Raw genomic sequence first — 16,588 nt, 5'->3', positions numbered from 1 at the left:
ACTTAATCAGTTTGTGTTGGGATTACATTATTGATTTGTGTCGCATTAACTGAAACTGGCTGGTGCTTGTTAGTTCCCAGCATGCTTTCCATATGGCTGAATCAGAGAGTAAATGTTGAAATTAAGTGTTATTTTATGTGTTTTTGAGCAAGATGAGAAAAGGAGGAGACTTGATAGTGTGTGTGTTTAATGGTCAATTATGTTGGAATTATTAGAACCATTTAAATTACACTGGGTTTTCCATTGTGGAGAAGAGTGGAGCATTTGCTAGGCTGTGGACTGATACAGCAAATATTAGAACTGCCTTGCTTAAGGAGTACTTAATGCTTAACATATTAGATGCTAATGTGTGATATCGCTTGTTAAAAGTTTGATTACTTGCTAGGGCAGTCTTGTAATTCAGACGTGTGGCATTAGAATATATGAAATTAAATGCATGAATCATGACAGGGAGCTCTACAAAATTCACTTTGAGACTACTTTATTGATTCACTTAAAAATGACTTCATTCCATGATATTGAACAGATTATGTTTGTTTAACTTATTTGATTCATGTGGGACAGATGCACAAGATTTAATCATGTAAATCCAACACAATTTTGTTTTCAGTGTGGGAGGGGCATTCTCATTCTAGAGAACATCTGATTGGACAAAAACCTGAGGTGCAGGATGAGTCATCAATTCTTTGTTCCTATTTCCCAGAAGAGAAATAGGCTTACTATACATTTGAAATGCATATATCTTCTAAAGGTGAATTTTGTCAGAAGATGTTGTTTATGGCTGTACAGTAGATGACCTTAAAGCTAATGGACTAAAAGCAATACAACTTTTATTTACATTTCATGGGGTCTATTAAAAGTTGTTAAACCTATTTAATTTGCTATAAACTCATAATTCTATAGTTCATTGCATTTCATTATTTCCATTTAGCTATAATCAGAACAGACCTGCCATTTTTGGATGCCAACCAACAACTGGAATCTGAAAACGTGACTGCCAATGGGAGCTTCCGTAATGACTTAACATGAAAAGATGCCTGTTTAAACGTGCCATTTCGCTTCACTGTGCTTGTTATATCACCGCATACACTAGTTTGAGGATGTTAAACGGAGCTTTTGTACCCCGCAGTGGTCCTGGGATGGGATGTCTCGAGTTTCCCACGGAGCTGGAGTAGGAAACATATGTGCACAGTAGGCCTACCCTTTCTCAGCTGGCATCCCAAACGAAACATTCCAGCAGCGTTTTACTTCCAGCAAGACACTGGCAGACTGTTTTGTGTCGGAGATCGAGGGCGGTGAGGTTTAGTGCTACTGAAACCTGCTGGCAAACACGCTTGTTAAGTTATTACAGTTTGCAGTATTTAGCAACCAAAGGTCAGTGTGCTGAAAAAAATACTGAAGATACGCTCATCTCCTCTTAGAAATGTTTAACCACGAAGTTAAAATCATTACAACACTGCGCGGAAACAAATGTCAAGTCTAATAAGTCTGTATTAAATCCAGGATTATGCCTGAGACCTTTATAAATCATTTGATGTCTGTTTTCCTTTTGTATCAATCCAGAGTAATCAGACATGTTTTGTCCACTATTTTGACCGCCTGCATTTAAATCAATCAGATAACCAGTTTAAGAGTTGTTATATAGCGATATCAGTGGTGATTTACGATTCTCTCCACTCAAATTGAATTCTAGTACACCTACGCATGGCTATTGTATGATATCTATCTCCTTTCTAATGGAAAACACATGTGTGGCCATTGATGGCTCAATATAATGTGTTCTTTCACTCTCAAATCAAAAAATGTGCTTCATATTTGGTCACATCTACATTTACTGGTACTATTTAAGTCAAAAATATTATTTCATTTGTCTGATTCTATCTGACTTCATTTGGTTATACACCAAGCAGTGATTTTTAAGGGTTAGATCAAGTATAAATTTAATGTAACAACCACAGACGCTATTCTCTTTTTACAGTGTATTGATCTAACTATCCAGCAGAGACACAAAGTATGCCAAAATGTGATTGTTTGACAACTTGAACCTCGCTTGGAATATGCACAATTAAGGCAGAGCTTACTTTCAAACATAAGTGGAACTTATGGCAGTCGTTTCATGCTAGTAGTCATGAGTTACAAATTAAATCTTTGTATTGCGTGCAGCTGTTCTCTTTTAGCCTGAGTGATAGAGGGAGAGGCTTACAGTAACAGAAACCAGCCAGCTTCAGTGTTCCTTCAAAAAGGCAGTGACATAAAAGAGACAAACTGTTTAGATGTTTGAAAGAAAAAAGAATAAGTCCTTCTTCTGTCCTTATAGACAGACACAGATGTTTTGTGATCTGGGTGGATGACTTTGACATAATGCATGACCTGCTCTACATATGTTGCCCTCTGATTTGGCCTTTTGCTGTGTGGGCTTGACCCACAATAGCTCCCTTATATCACATTCAGGACACCCAGTGAGAACAGATTGTAGAACCAGGTTTCCAGTATCCATAAAACTCTCAGCTTTGTGAAAGCCTGAACCCTGTATGAACAAAATCTGCGAGGACAAGGGGGAGACGCAAAGTAAAACAGGAACAGAAATTAAACTTAATCGCCTTAAACTGCACAAAAAACATCTCGCTCCACTCAGGAAGAGTAATGGTTCATTCAATACCACTTAATAAACTTGTGGCCTCTGACATTGTTGTTTGTTACTTCCAGAGGTGGGTAGAGTATCCAAAAACTGTACTCAAGTAAAAGTACAAGTACTTATAGAAATATTTACTCAAAGTAAAAGTAAAAGTAATAATCTTAAAAGTTACTTGAGTAAGAGTAAAAAAGTATCCAATGAAAAAACTACTCAAGTAGTTAGTTACTAGTTACTTTGGAACACATAGGCCTATATATATATATATATATATATATATATATATATATATATATATATATATATATATATATATATATACTGTATATGTAACATGATATTATTTAGATATTTTTTATTGCCTGTCCTTTGGTTTGTATAATAGTATAGTAACTTATACAACTCCATTTGGATTATTAGACAATGTCGGAATAAAGTGACTCTATGAAGTTTTGCATTCAAGGGATGGGAACCATTGACAGATTAGAAAGTGTTAAAACTCTGCATATGTGCTCGCAGTCATGTCATGCCCAACATAAACAATGATCAAATGCACTGATCTTCTTCTGTCTGTTCTCCAAAATGAATTTAAATGTAGGCTATATTTATGAAAGCATCTTTAAACTGGTTAACTGAGTCACATAAGGCAGGCAAAGGCATTCGTTTTCAAGTCGAGTTCGCACGCCACTGCGCAATACACACTCATTGTGTGTGTGTACACATTCATAAACTGGACGATGATAGCTTATTTAATGTATAAAGTAATGTATATGTCCGAAAAAAAGGGTAATGTCATATTTTGTAGTAGTGCGATATGGCGTAATAATCTGTTTGGTTGTAAAATGTATTACCTGAATGAAATCAAATGTATCGTCGTGTGGAATAATTCATTCACACACAGCTTACGAAGTAGCTAACATACGAAGATGTTCAACTAATAAAGATCTTCATCGCTGGCAAAAAATATGATGCATTTGCAGATTTACTTTCTAGACTGTACTGTAGACCGCCACTTCATACAACGCGAGAGGGGGTTCAGCGAAAAATCGGCAGCTGGCAGCAGGAAGTAGCTGCCACTGGCAGCAGGAAGTAGCTGCCGTTGACAGCTGACCGTACCTGCCAATAAAACCGGACGTCAGCTGCCGCTATAACCGGAAATCGGAGGTGTATGCCGCTTTTAGCCAGGCAAATAATTATTATATTAATTTATATATAATTTTTGTACTTATTTACATTTTATTAGTAATTATTTTATATAATTTGATTAAAATCAAGTTACGAAGATCATAGAAATAATAAGAAACAAAAAAACAAGCTACACTTGAAATTATGCATTTGTACGTGTATAAATATAACTTATGAATGAGTATACATGTTTGTTAAATAATGAAATATATACATGCATAAATTAATTCCTATGTACATAAACATTCATTAAACTTAATGAAAGTCCTGTCTAAAAGAAAAAAAGAACATTGTCTTATCAATGACCTTTATTTAAAATCATATTTTGCTATCATTAAGTTCAGTTTTACATTTGCAGTACTTAAATACATTCTTGTATTTGTTTAATAAAGCAGCTGTAACTTTTGAAACAGGCTTGATATTTGGGGCATGAATGACATCAGTACATACATGTTGGCTACTTCTGATTGGCTAAGAGAAAAGTCTAAACAATTCTACACTTATGGATAGATAGAAGATAAGCCGACATTAATCAAGATAATTGTCATCCGAGTCCAAGACTTGGTTCGGTGATGACCTCGGAGGTCGTAGAAATGCATCTCGGGGTCTGTTGTTGCATATCACAAGACCTGCACAGATCATTCAACACACACACAAAAGCACAAGGGAATCGCAGTTCCTCCAAGGTTGTAGAGGGCCTAAGCTCATCATTATAAGGACAGACTACCAAAACATACTGATAAAACACTCCTTCCTCAGATAGTACGGACAATGATCACTTTATTCATTAAAGAAATACACATACAATTCTGTGAATCCGATCACATAAGTTAACTTGGTCAGCAGAAAACAGACTGATGAGGGTCTTCCTCAGACTTGAGCTCTTCTATTAGCTTATTAGCAAAGTTAGAAAGAAAGAATTTTAGTTAAGTTAAAGATTAGTTAGAAAAAAAGAAAGATTAGTTATAATAATAATAATAATTTATTGTCATTCCAGTGATACAACAAAATTACATTAGGGCATCAGTCGACAGTGCAATTTCATGAGGTATAAGAGATCAACAAGGGCATATTTTGTAAACAGGACACAGCGGCAGATATCAACCAAGAAAAAAAGAAAAAAAAGAAGGTGTATGAGGCGGAGAATCAATAGTAACCAGGAAAAGAGAGTATACTTGTATGTGCTGCAGCGATGCAAAGTCCGGTCACAATTATTGCAATGTTGGATAATATGCATAATAGACGGATAAACGAGATTAACAATAGCAAGGAAACAGGGAAAGCGACATAAAACAAACAAGGAAAGGGCATATGAGGCAAAGAATCACTATTAACCAGAAAATGTGTATAATTGTGTGTGCTGCAACAATGCAAAGTCCAGTTCACAGTTATTGTAGTTGTTGGGTAGTGTTAAGTGAGTGGATTAAGTGAGAGGAGGAGGTAGCCGGGGATGGTGTTATTCAGCAGTCTAACTGCCTGAGAATAGAGGCTGTTGGCCAGTCTGGCTTGAAGGGACCTGTACCTCCTACCCGATTGTAGCAGGACGAACAAGCCGTGTGCTGGATGGAACCGATCTCATGATGTTGTGTCCTACGCAGTTAGATGAGTTAGATGATTAAGTAGGCTTTTAGACTGGAACTGGTAGAGTGAACGAATTTGCACTCTCCAGCAGCTGACACCAATCACTGCAAAACCCTGGATGGGTGTTTTCCGAGTAAAAACCTTGCATTTCTCCTCGTTTTCCTCTTCCAACATAACCTAGAGGATTCATAAGAAAATTGTGAGATTAATATCCAAATTACCTTATTAACAGTGCACATGGATGCAGCCACATGAATGACTATTCTTATTGCATTTTGTCATTAAGCACATTTTCATTCATAATTGATGCACCTGGTAAGCAGTTCTTGTAAATGTCATTGCAGTGTCTGCAGGGCTGCAGTGTGTACATCTGATAATATTCTTGACATGTCTTCTCTCTCCAATTTGTTACACCTGAATATTTCAATTTGAGGAGCATAAAAATGAGCATGATTAAAAAGAGAATAATTGAAGACATAATTACATTTACATTTATTCATTTAGCTGACGCTTTTATCCAAAGCGACTTACAATTGCTATATATGTCAGAGGTCGCACGTCTCTGGAGCAACATACCAATACATTTCTCAGTTACCATTTTAAAACCACATTTCAATCAAATGTGTAAAAGAAAGTAAATACAAACATACTGTCAAGCCAGCAGAAGTGTGCCCTCCTCCTAAACGAGTCTGTATCCACCAGACTTCTGAATTTAGAACAAACTAAAGACAGATTTAACAAACCGGAATCACCCTCCTCAAGGACCACGTGAAGAAGAATTTCAGACAGGACAGCGTCTGGCAACTATTGGGTATTACAAACAAACCAAAAAATGAATACTGCCATTTCCAAACATCATGACCTAACCTCCCTTAAAACAAAATGTGCATCCTATGGGTGCAGGTAATACATGAAAACATTTAATTTAACAATAAGATATGTCATAAAGCTACTAGTTTGTGAGAAAATAAAGGCTTGAAATCTGTTCGTTCTTTGCTTCTGTCATATTGAATGTACTACTACCATCAAGATTTCGATGTTCTGTACTTGTCCTGCCTCCTCACTGATCGACATGGCTGATGTGCGCTTCTTCTTTCTAAAAACAAAACAAAAACAACATGCATTTCATTACCAAACATTACTTAGCCAAAATAGTTTTTATTTACATATTCTATCTATACCTTCCATTTGTCATTTTTGACAATAGCAGATTCACCCACCACCGCCTGATATGGGCCATATCATTCTGAAAAGCAAAAGATAAATTTGGAAATGGATGTTTAAAATGTCCAAAAATAATACCTTTCCTAAAAAAATATTAAGAGAAGGGATAGTGCTTACCTGGGTGAAGTCAAACTCCCAGTTAAACACCTTGTACAGTGCATACTGTCAGACAGATAACACATTTTTAAAGGGGTGGTTGATTATGATTTCACTTTTCTAACTTTAGTTAGTGTAATGTTGCTGTTTGAGCATAAACAACATCTGCAATATGAATAAGTTACGACGATCAAAGTTCAAAGCAAAGGGAATTTTCTTTATACAGAAATCACTTTTTGAGGACTACAACAAACAACTGGTAGGGAATACACAAGCTTCCTCCTGGGCAATATGCTATAAAAATTATCTGTAAGGTATTTTTAGCTAAAATTTTCACATACACGCTCAGGGGAAATCAGAGACTTACTTTACATATTGTAAAAAGGGGTATTATACACCCCTTTGATAATTACAAATATAGATCAAATTATTCACTTGTCAATCCCTGAAAAAAAGAAAGAAACTCTATTTTCATTGGGAACAGCCTGATAGTCTTTTGATGACAATTATGGATGTTGGGTTATCCTTAAGATAAATGTTATGGGGGGAAAAAAAACACCGTAATTACTTACCATTAGCATGAATACTCCACAGTCCACAGATCCTAACTGTGCTGGAACACCCTAGAAAAGAAATCAAAATGGAAAAATTTACATTTTATTTATGCACTAAAGATGGCAAATAAATCAATTGTTGTAACATGAAATCAATACCTTATTTTTAACAAGCTTCCAAGATCCTGGAACCATCTTTATTGCAATTGAGCTTAAAAAGAAGGGAAAAAGTTAATTATTTTATACACACGAGAGAGAGAGAACAAGAGGGAAAGAGAGAGAGGGAGAGGGAGAGAGGGGTATAGACAGGTATAGTCACATGACAGTTACCAGAACTAGGGAGCAGGTGTATTTTTTTTTTTTTTTTTTTATGCCACTGTCTATGCCCATCTAAAGCCAGAGAACAAAGTGTTGAACTGAACCACTGGACTTTAAAACTTTGAAACCCAGTTTCACAGACAGGGTTTAGATTATGCCAGGATTAGGCCTTAGTTCAATTAGGACATTGAAGTAGCTTTTATAAACAAGCCTTAGAAGTTTTTTTTACTGTTGTGAATATTAAAAGAAACAATGGCACTGACATTTTAAGAAGTTGCTTTCAGTTAAACCTGCATTTTAGTCTGGGACTAGTTTGAGACTTGTCTGTAAAACTGGGGGTGAAAGTTATATGGAACAATGAACAGTTCCATTATATTTTGTATAGATTTATATAAAATTAAACAAATATTAACAATATATACAGTATATAGAATGCATAAAACTTCAACTGGAACACAGAACAGTTTTTTGCCCCACGGAACTCCATGGAATGGAATTATACAGTATGTAAACCTGAACATTGATACACAGTCAGTATCTCCATAACCTCTAGGGTCAGTGGAGTCGAGGACATGTATCCTTTTAAGTTTCGGGAGTAATACCTGCAGAATACACAAAGCAAACTTCCTACAATATAGCCTGCCTGTGTGTAGGTTGGTTATTTCTTGTTTTAATTTTTAAGTATACAATTTTTATTAAGATAAAGAGGGAATACAATTAATGTCTAATTATGATTACCATAGAAATGAACAATATCAAATATGGCTGTCAGGCAAAACCTTGGATGAAAACAATGATTAAGATATTTCCAAAATTAAACGAATGGTATTTGAAGAAATCAACAACTTACACACAGGGTCCAGTGACCTGATTTGCATATAGGAAATAGGATGCAGTCTTTTGAGGATGCATCAGTCTGTTGGAGTGAACAGAGGAACAACAAACAGAGCATATTGTTGGAATGTGGCAATTCATCTGAGAAATTACAATAAGTTAAACTACTTTAAGTTAAATAAGATAACTTAAAATTGATACTTCTCCCCAAATTTTAAATTATGTCATCATTTACTCACCCTCAACCTGTCCCTTTAAAGGAGGATATCAAACCTACTTTCTAAAACTACTTACCGGCAGGGACAGAAATGGATCACAATTCAAAGGTGGTTGCCAAGTGGCCACCACATATGAATCAAGAACATGAACATCCTTGCCCTGTAAAAAAAGAAAAAACACGTTACAACTTAATTTTAAAAGCACAAATATGTAATATCATTAATACTTTATATTACACAGGTTTGTCAATGACACCCATAATACCTTCTCTCCAGCAATGTGGGATAACTGAGAAAGGCAACAGTTCATCACCTATTGCATAAGGATCAGGAATGTTAGGTAAAAAAAATAGATCACAAGTTACTTAAAATATATTAAAATAAAGTTGTGTAACATATCCACTAACTGTTGCCTCCACTTCCTGGTTCAATCCTAAAGACATCAAGTCAGATCTTTTCAACACTGTTTTACCCACGGCACCTATGATTTCATCTGGTGATTGGGTCCCATCCAAAACATGATCAAACTAAAACAGTAACAATAGAACAGACTAATTTTAGTCAAATGTTAGTTGTCAAATGTCAATGTCAAATTTTAGATAAAATCTAAAATCAAGACAGTTTATAATACATTTGAACATTGTGTTCCTTATGTGAAAACATACCAGTGGGTTTGGGTGGTTTTGCAACTGGAAATCTGAGGTTTCCTTCCTGGCACGTATGTTTGTCCGTCCCCAGCAATCTGTGTCAGGCTCTGGTGAACTTGGTGGAACTACAAAATACAGAAGTTTAGAATATGGTGAAGTAATATGATTAAAATGGATTTATGGTTTTCATTCCATCAGGTATTTTGTATTAAAACATGGCACATTTGGGATATTGGCTACCAAATAATGATTTATATAAAAACCTAAACCTGATATTTACAATTACTGAAGTGATTCAAGTCAACTTTACCTTCTTGAAGTTCTGTGGTACTACCTGTAGAGCACACAAAAAACATTAATGGCTAATTGAAACAATCTAAAGGGCATTAGAGGCAATATTGAAAATCAGTAATCACTAAAACTACCTTCATTCCTGAATGTCAATTTCCCATGTAGGCCAATGTGGATTGAATGCTTTGCCTGCATCTTCAAAGTTTTTGTGTATTTTTCATTAACTCTTTTGTTGTGAAGATGAAAGTACAGTCGTAGGGAGAACATATAATGTTCATCCCTCATTTGACACAAAGAATATCTGCTGGAAGACAACTCCCGGTTTAGCTGTTCAGCTACGGAGGAATTAACAAGAGAAGCTAAGTGTGGTGCAAATTTCAAACTTCTCAAAACCTCCTCTTGTCTGCTTTGATTTTTTTGATGGAACCGATCATACAAAGAGAATCTTGCATTGGTTCCTGTCACAGGATGCAGTGAGGACAAAGTGTCAGAAGAATAGGTGGCCTCATTTTCAGAGACTTTTCTTGATGAGAAGCCAACACTTGTCACCCATGGGAACCGGACTTCAAGTCGTTTTTCCGCTGCTGCCTGGATGTGTGCAGCAGTGTTTTCACAAAGTCGTCCATCATATGGCTGGAAAAAACGTTGGTTGGTGCGATTATTAACGTGTCTTGCAACACGTCCAGCAATGTCGGACACATACACTGTGGGAGGGTGTTTAAAGCTCAAAAGAGCATCTCCATGATCACGGGCTGACTCTTGCCACCACAGTGCTGACTGGTAGTACACCACAGAGTGTGGGCAGGTCATGTGCAAAACACCACCTCCATTTGGCAAAACAAAGAAAAATGGTGTAAAATTTTAAAATTAAACATCCTCAAAACATTTCATATGCATGACAAAAAAGAAAGAAAGAAATGTAAATACAATTTAAAGGGTTGGTTAGTTCCCCCAAAATCGGGAATTTCTGTCATCATTTACTCACCCTCATGTCGTTCCAAACCCGTAACAAATTAAGATATTTTTGATGAAATCTTAGAGGATTCTGCACCATCCATAGACAGCAATATCATTGCAACATTCAAGGCCCAAAATGGTAGTGAAAAACACTTTAAAATAGTTTAACCTTAACGGTTCAACCTTAATATTATGAAGAGAAAAGAATACATAGTGCGCAAAAAACAAATATAACATCTTTATTCAACAATTTATTTTCTGTTTGTCTCCCGACATGGTAAACAGTGCAGCACTTCTGGGATCCACGGCAGAATGCCATCTAATTATTAGCCGACACGGTTCACGTGATCACCACGACACATGCGTGTGATGCTGACGCAGGAGACGGCCAATAGTGACGCGGCATTCTGAAGTAGAACCCGGAAGCTTTGCACCGTTCACACTACGTGAATAGCTGACACAGAAGAGAAGATAATCATTATTTTTTGAAATAAATTATTTTTGGGTTTGCGCACAAAAAGTATTCTCATTGCTTCGTAACATTAAGGTTGAACTACTGGAGACAGACTTTTTACTACCTTTCAGGGCATTGAAAGTGGTTATTGCATTGCATTCTATGGAGGGGTCAGAAACCTCTCGGATTTCATAAAAAATATCTTAATTTGTATTCCAAAGATAAACAAAGGTCTTACGGGTTTAGAACGACACAAGGGTCAGTGATTAATGACAACATTTCCCTAAATGGGTGAACTAACCCTTTAACATATGACAATGTCTTACCACCAGCCTTTTGAAGCTTAACAAACATTTTGGGGTACAAATCCTTGTACAGGAGTAGCTCCTCAAGTCTGTTAATTAAGTCAGTGGTACTACCCACGTGTGATACTCCCAGGGCATTGCAGGCTTTCACCAAGGCTTCTTTCTTTGGCTAAATATAAAAGTCATGGTTAATAAAGAAAAAAAAAATGGTAGAAAACATCATTACAGAATAAGGTACACTACATACAGTTTTGGACTCCAGCACTTGCAAAATGGCTTCTTCATCTATCTCCAAGCCACAGCTAGAGGTGAAAGCACGATCTTTCTGAGACAGACCTTTGTACACTTCTGTCTTTGGAACAATATCGCTTACCCTAGAGCAGTTACCCAGCCATGGAGTAAAGGCAGTGTATGTCAAGGGATGTGAATAAGGATTGGCAAATGTGTTGCCTAAAACGCAAAAAGGAAAATAAAACTTTCATTTCAGGATGTAAGCTATGGGTGCCCCCACTCCACCCCCAAAATAGCACTTACCATCACAGAACCCAGAAGCAGTCATTTCCTTCTCAAGTGTCTCCCATCTTGTTCTCACATTGACTTGAGTATCCTCTTGGCAGATTTTGTCCAAATTTGGCCGTTTAAACAGATGTGCTAATACACAACCAAGACAATGAGCAAAGCAGCAAATATATATCAAGACCAGTCATTATATGCACTCACAATTAACAATACACTCTCACTTACCAGGTAAATCAAATGCAATTTTCCAGTTTCCATCTGCAACCAAAACTGGAGGGCTGTGGCCACATCGAACACATGAATAGTCATAGGAGTACTCCCTCAGAGCAGAGAAATGATAAAATGCCTTTCGTATCAAATTGTGTGGAAGAGTGATGTTGGCATGATCCTCCATTGTTTGCAAAAAACGTCCAAGGGCAATATGATTCTATAAACACACACACAGACACACACCTGACATGTAGAATTATTTGTAAAATTCAAGTCATGTTTTTAAGTCACTCACTGCCAGTCCAGATGTCAGAAGAGAACAGAGGGGAATGGTCAAAAAGGTCCTGTTTTCATAATTGTGGAAACCAGACTGATATTCTTGAAACCTCACTGGACATCTACAAACAAGGCAGTCCTTCACATACACTGGCACATCTGGAGAAGACAGAAATTGTTTAAAAGATTAAATGTTAAACACATTGTGGAAAATACATGAAAAAGAGATCTATACATTTCTGAAATTAACCTCGAGTCACTGAAGATATTCCATACACTGTCCCATGCCGTGTAATTAGTACCCTCTCCCCCAAAGCTGGTGGAGTGGGACCAGGGCAATAAGGACAGTTGGACTCCAGGGGTTCAAAGAAGTCTGGTATTTGGCGTTCTTTTGTTGACAAATCCTGTGGAAGGTTTTCTGGCACCCTCTTTAGCCGCCACAAATAATCTGTCAACTTCTGTATGTCAGTAGAAGCCAGTGTTGCCACTTCTGTCTCTGCAACATCTCTGACCCTTTCATCCACATCACTGTCTTCACCATTTGGGTCAGTTTGACAGGAAAGGAGGTGGGGTTTCTCTTGAAACAGCCACCACATGCACATGTATCTGTGGACGCAGCTTCTCATTCTATTGCGGCACTGGCAGTGCCACTTGCCCAGATGGCTATCAAAAGAGACTCTGGTCCTTTCGAACTGACACCAGCTGTCTCTTACCCCAGTAAACACAGAAAAATAAACTAACCTGACAGAGGTATGCTCATGCCAAAAAATGGGGAAAACACAATCCACACCACCAGCAATACTTTTGTTTCTTAGCTGCACACATTCATCTTGTCGGGTTTTGGACAGCAGGCCACTGTCAACCATTGACTGCAAAGAGTCTTCCCTAAGTGCTGCTGGTGCAGAATAGCACACAGCTCTATTGGTTCTCTGAAGGTGATCGCATTCAATGCCTGGATTGCCACTTTCTACTCCAATCCTCATAAAATCTCGACACAGAGGTGACTCACAGCCAATAGACCCCGAGACGACTTGTTTCTTTATGTGAACAGGGACTCTAGGTCCATGGGCATCTTTTGGGGTGACAAAAATCCCATTTCGTTCATCAATACAAATGACAGGTGGCTGTTCCTTGACCTGCTGCCCTGCCTTTGGTTTTTCTGATGATGGCATTTCTGAGGGACAATATAAACATGTTAAAGTAAACAAAGATCAACAAATATTAAACATTCTTAAATACCAGTATCAAAGGTACATACTGTCTGGCTTGTTGGTAATTTTGCATGTAACTGAAAGATCTGCAAAAAGGACAAAAGATGAGGTGAGTTAATCATAACATGAAATAAAAATGAAACAAAACTTTAAAATTTAACTAATTACATTGCACATACTATGATTATGTAGGTGCTTTTTAAAGTCAGGGGCACGACACAAGATGTGCTGACACTTAGGGCAATGCCAATGGCACCTATTTTTTTGTCGGGCATTCAAACAAAAGCAAGGAACACAATATTTTTCTAGAAAGACAAGAGAATGTTAATACATTTTAACTTACAACAAACATGTTAAATGCATGCGTGCTTTGTACAATGCTTACGGATGCCATTGTCCTCAAAATATATGGCATGCTTTACATGCTTTTCCTGAAAGTGCTCAGGACTCGACATCACCCCAGTTGTACAGTAGGGACAACTGCCTGTCCCAGAAAAGACGACATCTTTTCCAAAAGCAAAGGGTATTCCTACACATGCAGTGTATACGAGAAAATAACATATCTCAAATAGCAACACAAATTCATTCACATATAAAGGTAGAACATTTTAGAAGTCTAATTACATCTTTAACATGGGCAGGTATTTGCATGTTCTGCTCAAATGAACTTTAGTTAGTAAGATTTTGGTAAATAATTGGCTTCTTACCTGCCATAATTGATTGGCAGTTACACAAGAGGTGTAGAGCAGGGTGTACACAGAGTAAGAAAAAGAAAGGTAGTTCTTAAAAGAACTGTTTTGTCCAAAAATGCAATAGTAATAAAAAAATCAATAAATGGTTGGATATCAGACAATCCCCTGAAAAATTAAATACACAAAAAACGACATGGTTATTAGTGTTGCACGTGTAACGTTAGGCTGAGCTTGTCAATAATTCCAATAAATCAGCATTACCTTTATTCTAATCAATAGATTAAGTTACCATGTTAACAAACGCTAATATTTAATGGTGATGGTAATAATAACGTTGTATTTAAAGTTAATGGTAGCCCCTCACAAACCAGGACCACACAGTGCACAAGCTGCGTTTCTACAATAGGCACAGATACACTGTCTCTAACATAAAAAGTTAAAATTTACAGAGCAACAAATATTTATAATCTGATAATTCATTTACGAACTTACCACGCCAAAAACAGCCGCCATTGCTGAAAATTCGCGGGCGCCACCAATGAAAATGGCCTGCTGTCGAAGTTACATATGATTGGTTGCTGCTACGTTGGACGACACTGATTGGCTGCCACGAACTGGCAGGTCCCTCCTAATTTGGCAGGGCTTCCGGCTGTCAACGGCAGCTACTTCCTGCTGCCAGTGACAGCTACTTCCTGCTGCCAGCTGCCGATTTTTTAGCTGAACCCCGATGTTCTTAAATCTTCCTGTTACGACTCCGAGACGATTCAGTGCGTGCAGGAAACTGAACAGATCATTCAAACTGATTCGCGAACCGATTTAGACAGATCTGCCCAACTTGTTTGATGAAGTCTTTGAACAGAATCGACTCAAAAGAGTGATTCATTTGTGAATTGAGCATCGCTCATGCCCAGAAAAAAGAGAGAGCGCGCGCTTAGAATAAACTACGCTTTTAACAACATATTGCATTGAAATAAAGTAACGAGAGGAACGTCGCCAAACGTAACGAAGTAAAAGTACAGTTTTTTCATTAGAAATCTACTCGAGTTAAAGTAAAAGTACCCACAATTAAATCTACTCTTAAAAGTACAAATTTTCCAAAAAAATACTCAAGTAAATGTAACGAAGTAAATGTACTTCGTTACTACCCACCTCTGGTTACTTCAGGTGTCTTCAGTCGTTGAAAAATATTTTCCAAAATAAACTGTGAAAAATAGTACTGTATCTTAATATGCATTACTGTTGTGTGTTTTAAAGCACAGTTTTTAGTAAATCTTTAAAGAATCTTTTACATCAAGTTGAAAGATTTGTTGTTGTTTTTTAAGAGAAAGACTGACCCCTGGTGATTACTTCAGGATGTGTCTTCATGATGTCCCATCCAACAAGAAACACAGAAAACCTGGATGTTAGAGCAATAAAAAATGTTTTTATTTGGAGTAATAAATGTGATTTGAAGCTACTGGATTTCCGTTACTGATATAAACATATACAAATATAAACATGTAAACATAAAACAAATTTAAGTATTCAAAATATTTATTATTTTATAATTATTAGTGTTCTTGTGATTAAAAAAATTAAAAAATAAATGTTTTTTATTGGAGGGGGCTACAAGGATAAGGTGTAACAATGGTCAGCCTAAGTGGACGGGTCATCAGGGGCGATTATAGGATTTCAGTATTAGGGAGGCTCAGTCCCCAATGAGGGTATGATTTAAAAAAGTATCATTATATATTGTTTGTATAGGGTAGGCATGAACAATACACTAGGCTCTACACTACAATCAAGTCAATCCCTGAATATTGAATTAATTTCGAATTTAAAAAAACAGCTAATATTCAATAACATTCATTAAGAATATAGAGAAAATGTATATTAATGTAATTGTTTAGATTGGCAATGTGTGGGTAAAATATTTTTTTCAACACATGTAATGTTTAAAAAAGATTTAACTACATTTGTGCAGTAAAATGCACTTGAAGTTATTGACATTTCTCATTTTCCTTCATGGAGCTAACATGGACAATGTCATGGATAACATCACCTGGTGGAAAATAAACACATTAACATGAAAATGACATGAAATTACCACTATAACCGGATGGCTGCAGTGGACCACTTATAGCTAATTTGCCATTTACTCTACTTTTATAGTGTGTTGTGGATTTATTATAAATTGAATATTGTAACAAATACTTTGCAATTCTATTGCACTGAAGTAAGCCTGAAGTATAGCAAGAGTAGGAAAAGACAGTCTCATGCCATTTAGATGAAAGGAATTTTATTAAATAATTCAATAAATACATATTTATTTATATTTTTGAAGTGCTCACGCATCATATTATGAAAACTGCATTTATGACAAAGAACTACACAGATGCAGACAT

At 36.6% G+C, this 16,588-nt stretch overlaps 1 protein-coding gene across 1 annotated transcript; it reads right to left on the bottom strand.

Moving 5' to 3' along the window:
• Positions 1-12,496: 12,496 nt before the first annotated feature.
• Positions 12,497-14,226, bottom strand: LOC130084891 (uncharacterized). The gene is made up of 3 exons (XM_056250422.1): positions 14,220-14,226; positions 13,560-13,598; positions 12,497-13,475 (listed from the first exon to the last, which is right to left on the bottom strand). Exons 1-3 carry the CDS (start codon positions 14,224-14,226, stop codon positions 12,547-12,549), a joined length of 975 nt encoding a protein of 324 aa, XP_056106397.1. The 3' UTR covers positions 12,497-12,546.
• Positions 14,227-16,588: the final 2,362 nt, after the last annotated feature.

The sequence above is a fragment of the Rhinichthys klamathensis genome, unplaced genomic scaffold, assembly GCF_029890125.1.
Source record: "Rhinichthys klamathensis goyatoka isolate OS25496 unplaced genomic scaffold, OSU_Roscu_1.1 h1tg000068l_1, whole genome shotgun sequence".
NCBI lineage: Eukaryota > Metazoa > Chordata > Actinopteri > Cypriniformes > Leuciscidae > Rhinichthys > Rhinichthys klamathensis.
This window is presented reverse-complemented; position numbering and strand designations above follow the sequence as displayed.

Coding starts and splice junctions, on each gene's coding strand:
- LOC130084891 (XM_056250422.1), bottom strand. Junction 13,476..13,559: donor AATTACCAACAAGCCAGACA/GTATGTACCTTT, acceptor ATTGTCCCTCAG/AAATGCCATCATCAGAAAAA.